The sequence below is a fragment of the Littorina saxatilis genome, linkage group LG2 (genome assembly GCF_037325665.1).
Source record: "Littorina saxatilis isolate snail1 linkage group LG2, US_GU_Lsax_2.0, whole genome shotgun sequence".
NCBI classification, from domain to species: Eukaryota; Metazoa; Mollusca; class Gastropoda; order Littorinimorpha; family Littorinidae; genus Littorina; species Littorina saxatilis.
Window position 1 is genome coordinate 96,440,689 of NC_090246.1, and position 14,866 is coordinate 96,455,554.

At 41.5% G+C, this 14,866-nt stretch overlaps 1 protein-coding gene across 8 annotated transcripts in view; it reads right to left on the reverse strand.

The window, feature by feature from the left end:
- Positions 1–12,873, reverse strand: part of LOC138960247 (C-type lectin-like) — a 23,508-nt gene extending 10,635 nt beyond the window's left edge. Inside the window, exons 1-3 of one of the 8 annotated variants that reach the window (XM_070332054.1) lie at positions 11,991–12,647; positions 8,879–8,962; positions 248–283 (exon numbers count right to left, since the gene is read on the reverse strand). In XM_070332054.1, coding sequence (XP_070188155.1) covers positions 248–283; positions 8,879–8,962; positions 11,991–12,123 — 253 coding nt within the window. In that variant the 5' untranslated portion in view covers positions 12,124–12,647. Of the gene's footprint in view, positions 1–247; positions 284–8,878; positions 8,963–9,440; positions 9,557–9,654; positions 9,751–11,503; positions 11,891–11,990 lie in introns of those variants that run through there. The other 7 variants (XM_070332058.1, XM_070332055.1, XM_070332057.1 and 4 more) reach the window with 7 other exon arrangements.
- Positions 12,874–14,866: the final 1,993 nt, after the last annotated feature.

Genomic DNA, 14,866 nt, shown 5'->3' on the forward strand with positions numbered 1-14,866 from the left:
CTCTCTCTCTCTCTCTCTCTCTGCCTCTTTCTTTCTTTCTCTGTCTCTCTGTCTCTCTCTCTCTGTCTCTCTCTGTGTCTATCTTTCTCTATCTGTCCCTCTGTCTGTCTTTGTCTCTATGTATGTCTGTCTTCTATCTCTATCTCTCTCTTTCTTTCTCCATTGAAAGACTTTAAATTCTCGAACGCCTTCGGTCAGTTGCATCCAGGATTAGCTGAAATCAATCTTCACAAGTACAAGTACATACCCAGCGAAAAGTGTTCGCCGTCTCCCTTGAGTGTAGCTGAAATAGAAGATGAAACATAGGGGAAAGGCTCCTAATATGGACCGGCTCCTAATATGGACCACCTCCTGTTCTGACAAACTAACGGCGCTAGAGCGCTCAAAACAATTTCATTCGCTGTATTCACCCTCTCTGGATAACTTGCACATGTCAAAACAGTTGCAGAAACACAAACCTCAAAACCGTTAGGCTTTTTCTCTTTTTATATTTAGTCAAGTTTTGACTAAATATTTTAACATCGAGGGGGAATCGAAACGAGGGTATGGTGTATGTGCGTGTGTCTGTGTGTGTGTCTGTGTGTGTAGAGCGATTCAGACTAAACTACTGGACCGATCTTTATGAAATTTGACATGAGAGTTCCTGGGTATGAAATCCCCGAACGTTTTTTTCATTTTTTTGATAAATGTCTTTGATGACGTCATATCCGGCTTTTCGTGAAAGTTGAGGCGGCACTGTCACGCCCTCATTTTTCAACCAAATTGGTTGAAATTTTGGTCAAGTAATCTTCGACGAAGCCCGGGGTTCGGTATTGCATTTCAGCTTGGTGGCTTAAAAATTAATTTATGACTTTGGTCATTAAAAATCTGAAAATTGTAAAAAAAAATAAAAATTTATAAAACGATCCAAATTTACGTTTATCTTATTCTCCATCATTTGCTGATTCCAAAAACATATAAATATGTTATATTCGGATTAAAAACAAGCTCTGAAAATTAAATATATAAAAATTATTATCAAAATTTTTTTTTCGAAATCAATTTAAAAACACTTTCATCTTATTCCTTGTCGGTTCCTGATTCCAAAAACATATAGATATGATATGTTTGGATTAAAAACACGCTCAGAAAGTTAAAACAAAGAGAGGTACAGAAAAGCGTGCTATCCTTCTTAGCGCAACTACTACCCCGCTCTTCTTGTCAATTTCACTGCCTTTGCCATGAGCGGTGGACTGACGATGCTACGAGTATACGGTCTTGCTGAAAAAGGGCAGCTACTTGACTAAATATTGTATTTTCGCCTTACGCGACTTGTTTTCACTTTTGGCAGCGTTCACTCTAAATTTGCAGCCTAAAACGAACTCGTTTCTGTCCACAGCCAAAGCTTTTATCACACAAAAATGGCTATATATGACAGAAGACAGTATTTGTTACATTTTAGCAGTGTTGACCCCGAGTTTCTACTGCAAACAAAAAATAATCGCAAAATCGCAAAGTATGTCTGAGTCCCCTAATATGGACCACCTTCAACAAATCGAAGAAAATAAAAGCTAAAGGCTATTTTCATTCATTCATTGAGAAGCTTGCTGAAACTAACCTATAACCCTCGAGATTTCAAAAAAATATAACAAATAGTCTTCTTTTCGTGGAAGTTGATAATTTCACTTTTTTTCACTCTGTTTTTGATAAAAAAAAAAAACGAGGCCACGCCTAGCAGGCAGTATGGGTTCGAGCTCCGTCTTTGATTGCTGATTGACTGTGTTGGAGTGCCTGTTCGTCTGTCTTTGTCCTGTCCACTCATCAATCATGGATTGGTCGTTGTTTTGGTCGATCTTCTGTGCCACGCTTCCACTGGACTTTCGCATCGTTTGGACTCTTTTCCTGTCACACCTGGCAATTAGCCTTGTTCAACAGCCGCCATTCGGCCATTAACTCGCTTCTCTGCACGTGCAGTCCGCCGTGACCGCCTCAGGTCACGCTCCATTCACCCACTGGCACAGGCACCCGCCTGACGATCTTTTGTTGTTGCCACCTTCACGCCTAACCTACTCAACTCAACTCAACTCAAATTTTATTGGCTTCAATTTTCAAAGAAGAATTTGTCTTGCGCTTGGGAGAAAGTAAGAGTATAACATATAAAAACAGCATTCATATCACATTTCATGTATCACACACAGTAATCACTAGTATAAGCCTACAATTATCACATTTGTACCTGTATCATACATGCAAATAAATAGTATCACATTTCCACGTATCACACACAATATATACATTACATAACATACAGCAAGCTTCCATCTCCCGCGCCCCCCCCCCCTCCCACACATACACATCCTCGCACGCGCGTCGACTCCACACAAATGACACCATCAGTCCATTAACTAAAATGCACAATGACTAGCAGTGGGCACATGACACTCAATACGTGCTCAACTAGACCTGCTAACTAAAATAATAACAGAAACAAAAACAAGGACTGGGCACAACATTTACACGTGTGTGACCTACTTACATCAGGTGCCTGTGATCTATAAATAACAATGATTGCGTTTAAAGTAAAACATGAATAATGCCGATGTTTACTAACAATGAATACATAACAACTAAGATAAGAATGTAAGTGCTTTCATAATATGATTATTTTATAAAAACACAGTGGGGAAATTTGGAAAATAATTTTTATACGAAACTGCGCACATCGAGTCGAGCTCTGTAGCGTGTGTGTTCGGAGGCAGGAGACACACATGGCTGTGGATATTAATTGTTCGGTGGATTAAAAAGGATACCCCGACTTCGGCAGGGCAGAAGGAGGTACAAGACGGTGTGCTGTATTGCTGTGTGTGTGTGTGTGCTGTGCAGACATTCTATCTCTGCCACCCGCTACGCTTGACCCGTCTGTTGCTGATGACATCAGAGGTGCTGGTATTGGTTACCACCTCCCCCACATTCGCACTCATCGAGCAGGCCGTCGTAAGCAAAGAGGGATCTCCGTGGTGTGTGGGTCTGTCAGAGGTTTGTCAGACTGTGGAGAAACGTCAGGTGTCAACTTTGATAACCTCATTCGTGTGCCTATCGTCGCTTGTTTTGACACTGTGCCATCAGCTGATCTATGCGTAACGTCATTCAACGCCCAGTCTGTAGGCCGCAAAGAAAAGCGGTCTGCTATCAATGAGTACATTCTCAGTAACGATGTTGACATTATGTGTGTTACGGAAACGTGGCTCCGCGAAGCTGGAGACGAGGCCAAGTGTCGTGACCTCGCTCCCCCTGGCTACACCACCTCCTCCTTCCCTCGGTCGACTGCTACACGCGGGGGCGGTATTGCCTTCGTAGTTTCGGACAAACTGAGACCTCACATTAAACTCACATCTGACTTTCCGTTTAGTCATTCAACCTTTGAACTTGCACAGCTGACTCTCTCCTTCCAGCAAAGAGTCGTTAACATTCTCACTGTGTACAGACCCCCGCCAAGCAAGAAGAACAAGTTTACGGATGCTAAGTTTCTGGAACAGTTACCGGACTTTCTTGAATATGCAAATAACCTACCAGGCTCGCTGCTTATTGTTGGTGACTTTAATTATCACTTTGACACTCCATCACACTTTTACACATCCAAAGTGCTTGACGTTCTCAATATGTTTGATCTGTGTCAGTCTGTTTCAGAGCCCACCCATGTACGAGGTCACATTGTTGATTGGGTTGTTTTCAGGGAAGAAGATGGTCTGGTTAAGTCGACGTCTGTTGAACCGTCTCTTTCGTCCGATCACTATTGTGTCACGTGCACTCTTGACTTCGCAAAACCCCCCTCCCCTAGAGTGTACAGGGAAGTTCGTAGACTGGCGTCAATGGACGTCGAGGCCTTTAAGGCCGACTTTCTTGCCGACTTGCCCTCACTGCCGTCCGCCGAACAGCTCTTTCGTGTTTTGCGTGCCATTCTGGACACACACGCCCCTTCTACCCGTCGTTTGGTCTCTAATCGTCCCCCCTCCCCGTGGTATAGCGGTGTGGGACCTGAACTACAAGACGCCAAGCGGGAGAGGAGGAGGGCGGAGCGTCAGTGGCGCGCCACAGGTCTAACCGTGCACCGGCAAGTATTTCAGGCGGCCAGAAACGGGGTCATCGCCATCGTCGACCATGCCAAGTCTGCATTCTTCTCATCCAAAATACTCGCATGCACCTCAGTCAAACAGCTGTTTAGTGTCACCAATGACATCTTAGGCAAGGTGACTTGTTCCCCTCTTCCCACTATGTTCTCTGTACATGAGCTTCCCCAGAAGTTCGCTGACTTTTTCACTGCGAAGATCGCGCTTATTCGCGAGAAGCTTGATTCTGCTGTTGTCCCGCCTTCACCGGTTGCCAATAGGATGTATTGTGGTCCAGCTCTGCAGCGTTTTGAGCCTGTCACCAGCGAGTTTGTAAAAAAGGTGTGTTTAGGCGCTAGTCCGAAAACGTGCGAGCTTGACCCCATTCCGTCCTCTCTGCTGTGTGATTGTATTGATGACCTTCTTCCATACCTCACTCACGTCATCAACGACTCTCTGACTTCCGGCTCATTCCCAGATGAATTCAAACCTGCAATAGTTAGGCCCCTCATCAAAAAACCTTCACTTGACAAGAATTCCTTGAAAAACTTTAGGCCCGTTTCGAACTTGTCATTCCTTTCAAAAATCACTGAAAAAATTGTCCTTTCACAACTTCTCACTCACCTAGAGCAAAACCACCTTCTCAACACCCATCAGTCTGCATACAGGAAAAACCATAGTACTGAGACAGCACTTCTGAAGATTGTAAACGATATCCTTCTTAGCTTTGACGAAAATCAGGCGTCTCCTTTCTAACACTACTGGACTTGTCTAGCGCATTCGATACGATAGACCACGAAATTCTGCTCCACAGGCTTCAGCACTCCTTTGGTGTTCATGATCTGGCCCTTTCCTGGGTTCGTTCGTACCTTACTAACCGGACGCAGACCGTTTGTGTCAACGGCATCAAATCTCAACCTTCATCTCTCCAATACGGTGTCCCGCAAGGGTCCGTGCTTGGCCCTATACTTTTCGTTCTATATGCCTCCCCTGTGTCCGATGTTATCAGTCGCCATGCGTTGTCGCACGAGAGTTTCGCTGATGATACACAGCTTCATCAGTCTGCCCCCCTTGCTGAAGTTGACGATCTGGTATCTCGGACACAGGATTGCATTGCGGACCTCAGTGATTGGATGTCTTTAAACAAACTCCAGTTAAATAGTGACAAAACCGAAGTTATGCTGGCCTGTCCCAAGAAATTTCTCAATCACCCTTCTCTTCCTGCCTCTCTCACTGTCAACGAACTACCTATCTCTTTCTCTCCGTCTGTCCGCAGCCTTGGCGTCACTCTCGATCCAACTCTCTCTTTCCAAAAACACATCTCTAACATCTGCAAGTCCGCCTATCTAGAGCTGCGCAAGATTAGTTCAGTCCGTCACTACCTCACCGCTGATGCAACCAAAACGTTAGTGTGTTCTTTAGTCCTCTCAAAGATAGATTATTGCAATTCTCTTCTCGCCGGCCTCCCTAAGTACCTTTTAGATAGACTTCAAAGGATCCAAAATAACGCTGCCCGCCTGGTCTTCAAATCTTCCAAGTATGAACACGCCACACCCCTTCTTCACTCTCTACACTGGCTGCCAATCACTAAAAGGATCGAATACAAACTCTCCTCTCTTTCTTTTGCCGTCGTTTCTGGTTCTGCCCCAGAATACTTCTCAGAACTCCTCAATCTACACCCCCTCTCGTCAGCTTCGCTCCGCCGCCGACACTCGACTCTTCCGACTCCCCACAGTGCAAACAAAGACATGTGGCGAGAGGTCCTTCGCCTATCAAGCCCCTGTGACCTGGAATAGATTACCTCTGCCTCTCAGACACACAGATTCTCTCACTACATTCAAGACAAATCTCAAAACACACCTCTTTCAGCGCAAGTGATTTCCCCTCCAGCATCTCCCCACCCACCCCATCCCGCCCCACCTCACCCCCTACATAGTGCCTAAAATAACGTGTATATATATTTTCTGCGCTTTGTGTCAGCACTGTTTGTGTGTGTGTAAATAGTATCGTTGACACGTTTTTATATAGAAGCCTATTGTGGTTCTTGTGCTTAGGCTGTGTATTGGATTGTCATTGTATGCCTGCATTATTAGTTGTCAGTAATTATTACATGTGCTGATTGTTCTCTTTGCCTGCGCGCGTATAGTATGTTGGTTATGTTTGGTCATAGTATGTTTGGTTATGTTTGGTCGTTATCTTTGCCTGTGCGTGTATAGTTTGTTGGTTATGTTTGGTCGGTTTCTTTGCCTGTGCGTGTATAGTATGCTTGGTCGATGTATGTATTGTAAAGCGCTAAGAGTAGACATTTTTCTAGAATAGCGCTATAAAAGTTTGCATTATTATTATTAAGCTTCTTTACTTTCCTGGTGTGCTTCAAATAATGCTCTCATCAACCTGAAAAAGATAAATCTAAAGCATATTTTAATTAGTCTGACTTGCACACTAAGTTGTATCGTGTTATGTTGAAGTATTGGGTTTTTTTTACAGTGATTTGTGAAGGCCGCTTCACTGGTCCATATTAGGCGCCCAGGCTCCTAATATGAACCATTTGTGAATTTTTCTGTATTTAATTTTTGCTGAATGTCTACCAAAGCTATTTCCCTCTAATTCGGCCCAATGGTTAACCTAATAGAGAAGGACTACCAAACACAAAATGAAACTTCTTTGCAAGAAAACAAGCTAGTTATCAGCATGAAACAAAAAGTGGTCCTATTAGGAGCCCTTCCCCTATATTGAATTCTCGTGAATTCATGCACATAATTATTTGCAGCTCATGCATAATACACACCGCGTCAATAATTAATGTATGTATCGATTCAACACTTGATTTGTCTTCGTTGAGCTATGTGACGTCAGAGGTCGACTAAAACAGTTTATATTTAGGCGGCTGGCAGAGACTACAAATTAAACGAACATAATCATGTTATTTGTACTTTTAACCAAAATATGACATTTGACACAGCATTCTACCGGCTTTGTTTCAACCTGTGTAAAATGTCATATTTCGGTCAAAAAGACAAAGAACATATAATGTAGGAGTAAGGTCGATGAAAATGTAGTGAACATTTATAACAGATGTGTTTTTCTCCACAGCTGTGTATCATTCTTTGACATGCATTTTCAGTCCTTTAAATTATTATAACGTATATTAAATGGCAACTAGAATGTATTCTCTTTGCTTTTTACATTTAGTCAAGTTTTGACTAAATGTTTTAACATAGAGGGGGAATCGAGACGAGGGTCGTGGTGTATGTGTGTGTGTGTGTGTCTGTGCGTGTGTGTGTGTAGAGCGATTCAGACTAAACTACTGGACCGATCTTTATGAAATTTTACATGAGAGTTTCTGGGTATGAAATCCCCAGATGTTTTTTTCATTTCTTCGATAAATGTCTTTGATGACGTCATATCCGGCTTTTTGTAAAAGTTGAGGCGGCACTGTCACACCTTCATTTTTCAATCAAATTGATTGAAATTTTGGCCAAGCAATCTTCGACGAAGGCCGGACTTCGGTATTTCATTTCAGCATGGAGGCTTAAAAATTAATTAATGACTTTGGTCATTAAAAATCTGAAAATTGTAATAAAAATTAATGTTTTATAAAACGATCCAAAATTACTTTTATTTTATTCTTCATCATGTTCTGATTCCAAAAACATATAAATATGTTATATTCGGATTAAAAACAAGCTCTGAAAATTAAAAATATAAAAATTATGATTAAAATTAAATTTCCGAAATCGTTTTAAAAACAATTTCATCTTATTCCTTGTCGGTTCCTGATTCCAAAAACATATAGATATGATATGTTTGGATTAAAAACACGCTCAGAAAGTTAAAACAAAGAGAGGTACAGTAAAGCGTGCTATGCGGCACAGCGCAACCGCTACCGCGCTGAACAGCCTCGTCACTTTCACTGCCTTTTGCACTAGCGGCGGACTACGGTCATTGTGAAAAAATCCAGTGCGTTCTGTGAGTTCCACAGCTTGACTAAATGTAGTAATTTCGCCTTACGCGACTTGTTTTCAGTTATACTCCAGTTAGATAATGATACAGACATGCAACAAAAACATAGTAGATATGGTTGTCTTGTTTTTAATAATTGTTTTAATAATTGTAAGCCTAAGTGTTCAAATCAATGTTACAACCTTTTGGTTTCCATGTTACGAAGTTGACATACTTTAAAACCCGTGTAATTAACTGAACGTAGACAAACAAAATGTGTAAGTATTTCTAAATCTTTATCTGCAGCCCAAGGATATATATGGAACAACCGGTATTCATTAATCAAGTCAATTTGTATGGTTAAAATGTCTCAGTTAAGTAAAGAAATGTCAACTTCGTAACATGGTTTCCACTGGTACGCAGCTCCGGAGAATAACCCAGGTAGGTGTTTTTTATATTCATATTTTACATGGCTCTCTTGACGACCTGGCAACAGGTTGAAAGTTTGGATGCCCAGCTGAAATTCTCTGTTTTGGCTTTAGTCAACAAAATCAACTTGAAATTACAATATAAATGAGGCAGAACTGATCAGTATGCAGTGAGATGCATCATGTTGGCACGGCACCAAATATAATGTTTTATGATGAGTTATGTTGTGCACATTATTAGTCAAATTCAATAAATAAATAAAACAAGTAAAAAAAGTGTGTGACCTACAACACGGAAAGTTCTAGATTTAATGTCCAAGCCCCATCTCCCCGCCCTCTCCCCTCGGTATCTGTGTTTTCGACTCTCCTGCTCTATATCATTCTCCAACTTTTATCTACCCACCTCTAAATATTATGACGTACCTGTACTATAGCCTTGGAACTGAAGCAACAGGAACACCCCAGCGATGGAAAGACTTATATACTGCATCATTTTGGTTTCATTACCTAGAACGCAAACAACAAAATTATGATCTACAAAATACGAGAAACTTCGTATTAGTAATGTATGACTGCAGAACAATTTCAATGTTAAGACAGTATGATCCAAACGTTAAATCGGTTTAATTCATTCTGTCCATTGTTGGAAACGAGCTTTTCTTTGCGAAAGAATACACTATATACATGCAACAAAAATACAGGGTTTACAGCAATAATTCCCTCAACAACGTTTTTATTTATAACAATTTGCTGTGAGTGGAACGAAAAGCCTCAGCGTTGTCTTTCATCGAGAAGTATACCTTCCTCACATTCTTTGACTTTCCTGCCATCAAAGAATTATTAGTACTAGACGTGAATCAAATTGATTATTAAAGAGTAAAGTTTGCTGAGGTCAAAAGCTTTAAATCCTACTGGCGTGTCTCGCCACACTGACATCTAATCAACAAGCAACACAAAGCAATACACAGACAAACACAATCATTACTTTCGCGAGTTTGTGACCAAGACAGCTGTAATCCAATGGTAATGCTATGTAATGTGGAACAAACCCATGTGGCAAAGATTTGTCACTCAACTGATCGGCGCATTTGTTTTCCTTCCCTTTCTTAGTATTACGGTACTTCACGAATCGTCAACAGTCTACAGTAAGGTATTCTGTAATGATCGTTCCACCTTTTATCTAGAAATACCCTGCTCACATTCGTTGGCTATCACAGACGATCGCCGTGGTGTCATCAAAGGCCTCTCGGTATTGGACTTGAATCGCTCTTAGCACTTAAGGCCCACATCGTATTCTGGACAGTTTTTATACTGTTCAAAAAAAGAAACGCATAGTTGCTACTTGCCAAATTTGTTTTATTTTTCGAAAAAATTAACAGAAAATCCAATATTTAGATTATTTGTTTGAAATTTGGTATGGACACAGTTGAATGCACACACAGTTCATTTGCATCTTCAAATCAATCAGTCAATCAATACGATTGGGTGCCGAGGCTGTCAAGTCAGTAGGGGGTGTGACTGCCTTGAGCAGCAACAACTGCCCGGCACCTTCTGGGCATGGACTGGATCAGATGCCGGATATCTTGCTGTGGGATGGTGTCCCACTCCTCCTGAAGTGCCTGCAATAGATCGCGGTGATTTGCCGGCGCTTCTTCTCGCCTGCGCACACGTCTGTCCAATTCATCCCAGAGGTGTTCTATCGGGTTCATGTCTGGCGACATGGATGGCCAGGGAAGCACCTGGACATGGTGGTCGGTGAGGAACTGGGTGGTGAGTCGTGCTGTGTGCGGGCGAGCGTTGTCCTGCTGGAATATGGCATCCTGGTCAGCCAGAAGAGGAAGGGCGTGTGGGCGCAGAATTTCCTCCACGTATCGCTGGGCAGTTATGCGCCCTTGGACGTGCACCAGGGTGCTCCTTCCAGCGGTATTGATCGCCCCCCACACCATGACGCCTCCACCACCATGAACGGGTGCCTCATCCACACAGTTGGGCGCGTAACGTTCGTTTACTCTCCGGTAGACCCTCCTCCGACCATCATGTCGCTGGAGCAGGAAGTAGGACTCGTCGCTGAACCACACGTGTCTCCAGTGATTCCGGACGGTCCAGCGAAGGTGCTGGTTGCCCCACTGCACTCGGTTCTGGCGATGGCGGCGGGTGAGGACAGCTCCTCTGTGAGGTCTGCGAGCTCTCAAACCAGCTTCATGCAGGCGGTTCCGCACGGTCTGGTCCGATAATCGGTGTGGCCCGGGGAGAGCCTGGACAGAAGATGAGGCCGACAGGAAACGATTCCGGAGGTGGCGGAGCCGTATGAAGCGGTCGTGAGCAGCAGTTGTCGCCCTTGGTCTTCCCGCTCGTGGCAAGTCAGCAACGGAGCCAGTGGCTTGAAACCTGACCCACAGTCTACTGATTGTGCTCTGGGACACGTGGAAGTGCCTGGCGATTGCACTTTGACTTTGGCCTGCTTGTAAACGACCCAATGCAATTTGGCGGTCTTCTCTGCTCAATCGGGCCATCTTTCGTCGCTGAATTGTCGTCTGATTTCTTTGTGGCGAACAATCCGCTTTTATGGGTTTTGGAAGACATGGTGAGAGCTCAATATTCCCCGAGTTTCACGAGATTACACTGAAGCATGACGAGTGGTCATGCCAAATGAGCAATTTTGACATTGTAGCCACTGATAACGCATGCGTCACGTGCAGAGCTCACTTGTGGCAATGGACAAAAGGTCGACGACCAGATAAACATTTTCTGCAGTTTGGTGGATATCCTTGTAGCCATATAACTAAATTAACCAAATATTACAAGCTATGCGTTTCTTTTTTTGAACAGTATACATATCCACTTGTCACAAGCAATCTAATTTTATGACTGTTAATAATTATTACAATGTGCGATTATAAACGAGTTTGACAAACCAAACAAAAAAACAATAAATCAACCAACGAAACAAACATTCAATCAATCGTCCACTAATAACTTGTTTATTTTACCTGTCTTAATATAACACTGACTTTAAAAGAATATCCAACTTGGAAATTCAAAACTCACCAACTTAACTTCAGACAAAAAACACAGTTCTCTCCGTTGACCAACCACAACTTATTATGATATTTATTAATATCACAATCTGTTCGTATATATAGATGCAAGTGTGCTGTATTCACTCTTTAAATTTGCTTCTAATGTCAATTTATTAACGCCTGTTTCAATTTACGAGTAAGTGGAAATCTACATAATGCACGTAGTAGCATAGACTTTGGCTTCCTATAGTGCAACAAACAGACAGTAGAGTTTTTGATTTCAAAGCGCGTTCTTCAAGCAACAAATATGAATAGCAAATGTGTGTCAGAATCACAGAGACTCAAATCTTTTCTTCTTTAAAAAAATGAAACCGGCATGAATTAAAGTACACACACAATTACGCATGCCGTACGCTTAAAGTCACATAGAGGCATAAAAGTCACTTCTCGTGCTGATGTAATTTACAAGTTGATACAAAAATTCGAGACATAGAAGAAGTTTTTTTCACACCAACCTGCTCTACCGCTGCCTTGGAAAAGTCTGAAGCATTGCCCAAATAAGGCGTATGAAACGTGCCGTGAACGCTGGAGTGTTCTGTCCTTTTTTTTTAACCGGCCAAGTAGTGTCATCCAGGTAGACAGCCCCATGAAATAGCGATCAAAATTATACCTGTTTGGATGCAGGTTTGCGGGGGATCTTGCCTAAGCCTGACACAGAGTTTGGCGACGATCGGTTGACGTTCAGATGTCTTAATTAGCAGTACAATATTCCTCCATACACTATGTATTATGGCGGCTCGAGTTAAAACTGTAAAAACAATTCTCTCTGAATTGGTTTCTTTAGTGGCCAATGTTTGCGGCTGGCCTGGCCTAAGTCTGACACAAAGTTTGGCGACGATCGGTTGTGGCTAACATGTCTTAATTAGCAATATTTAGGGCTGCTCGAGTTAGAATTTAAAAACTATTCTCTCTGAATGGTTTTTTTCGTGGCCAATGTTTCTAAGCCTGACACAAAGTTTGCCGACGATCGGTTGACGTTAAGATGTCTTAATCAGCAGTACAATAATTATTACTCCATACAGTATGTTATCTCGAGTTTTCTCCGTAATATATGTCCGTGGGTTTTTCAATGTTCGGTTATTTCCGTGGCTTCATGCGGAAAGGAAACCGTCGTCTGCAATCAACGACATGGACCATTCTGGTACTTGTTGCTGACAAAAACATGATTTCAACACAGAATTTAATGTCAGAATGGCTATATAAACGCTATTGTGTTTTCATCGTAGCAATAGGGTCCGATATTTAGACTCGAACAAGTATAATGCGACTCGTCTTCGACTCGTCGGCATTATACTTGTCTCGTCTAAATATCGGGCCCTATTGCTACGCTGAAAACACAATAGCTGGTAATGATATGATTGGATTAAAAACAAACTCAGTAAGCTAAAAAGAATAGACATACAGATAAGCGTGTTATCCTGCTCAGCGCGACAGTACGAGTATGGTGGTCTTGGTGAAAAAAGCAGTGCGTTCAGTTTCATTCTGTGAGTTCGACAGCTTGACTAAATGTTGTTATTTCGCCTTAAGCGACTTGTTTTATATTATACGTATGTATGTTTATTTGATTTCAAATAAATTACTTTTCATTCTTTTTATTCTGTTTTTACATTTAGTCAAGTTTTGACTAAATGTTTTAACATAGAGAGGGAATCGAGACGAGGGTCGTGGTGTATGTGTGTGTGTGTGTGTGTGTGTGTGTGTCTGTACAAAGGCGACCTTGTGCACTCTTTTGTTCGTATAGGCCGACATTGTGCACTCCTTTTCCTTATGCACTCCTACACTGTGCACTCCAGGTCATATATAATATAGTATTCTTCCTTTCTACAAAAAACTAGAATAAAAGCTTTGCATTGCACAAATGCATCCCGGGCTATCTTTTTGTATCGAATTTAAAACTTGTGCATCTAAGATCGCCGATATATTTTATTATAAAAAAAAGGAGTGCACAACGCCGCTTTTATACAGAAAACAACCAAAATGTGTCTGTCAAAGTTTTCTCAATCTTGTGGTGTTTTTTTTAAACTTTAAAGCTGTGAAATATATTTGCTTGACCTCAATACAAGATGAATATACGAAATATTGTTAATAGCTGCATTTTCGTGCCCTTTTTAATGCAGGAGTGCAGACGGTCCTTTTATACAAATACAGGAAGTGCATAATCAAACAAGAATACAAACTATACATTGCACAAAGGCATTACGGGCTATCTGTTGGTATCGATTTTTAAACTTTTACATCTAAATTCGCCGAACTATTTGATTGTTAATAAGGAGTGCACAATGCCATTTTTATACAGACAACCAAAATGTCGTGGCGGTCAAATATGTTTTTAAACCTTGTGTTTTTGTAGTTGTTGAGCTTTGAAATGTATTTACTTGACCTCAAGACAAGATTAGGTAAGGAATATTGTAAATAGCTGATGTTTTCTAGCACTTTTGAGTGTAGGCGTGCAGAAGGTCGTGTTATACGAATACAAGGAGTGCATAATGTAGAGCTTTACAAACAGCACTGTGCACTCCTGGCCAATATAGTATATTTGTATTCCTTTCTACAAAAAACACACGAATAAAAGCTGTACATTGCACAAATGTATGACGGGATATCTGTTGCTATCGATTTTTAAACTTTTGCATCTAAATTCGCGCAGATATTTAATGGTCAAAAAGGAGTGCGCAATGCCGCTTTTATTTAGATGACAACCACAATGTGTCTATCAAATATTTTCTTTTCAACCTTGCATTTTTGTAATTTTGAAACTTGTTAATGTGTTTGCTTAACATCAAGACAAGATGAAATAGGAAATATTGTAAATAGCTGCAATCTTTACATGCGCTTTTTAATGTAGGAGTGCAGAAGGTCGTATTATACGAAAACAAGGAGTGCAGAATGTTGAGCTGTACGAACAGGAGTGCCTAGATGCAAAGTAGTGCAGAATATCGACCTATTTTTAACAGGCAACAGAACGGCATGTGGTACGAATACAAAATGAATATAAAATAAAGGTTAATATGACTGTTACACAAAGCTACTTTCCCTACGTTAAAATCTCTTCTATCGCCCCCATACTAGTGCTATGCAACTCTAAACTAAATATAATAATGTTTCACGGCCGAAAGAACTTCTTAAGAGATTTAAACATTCAAAACTATTACAATTTTTCTTCATAATGACTGTAAAGGGAGAGAACTCCGCACAAAGACCACTACAAAGATTAAGTCTCCACGAACAAGAGCTTCATACGATCGGGACTGCTCTTTGTAGCCACCTTTGAGATGTCTTCCTGGGGTGTATAGCACTTCTTTGGGATAACTACGGTAAGGGTAGCTCTAAT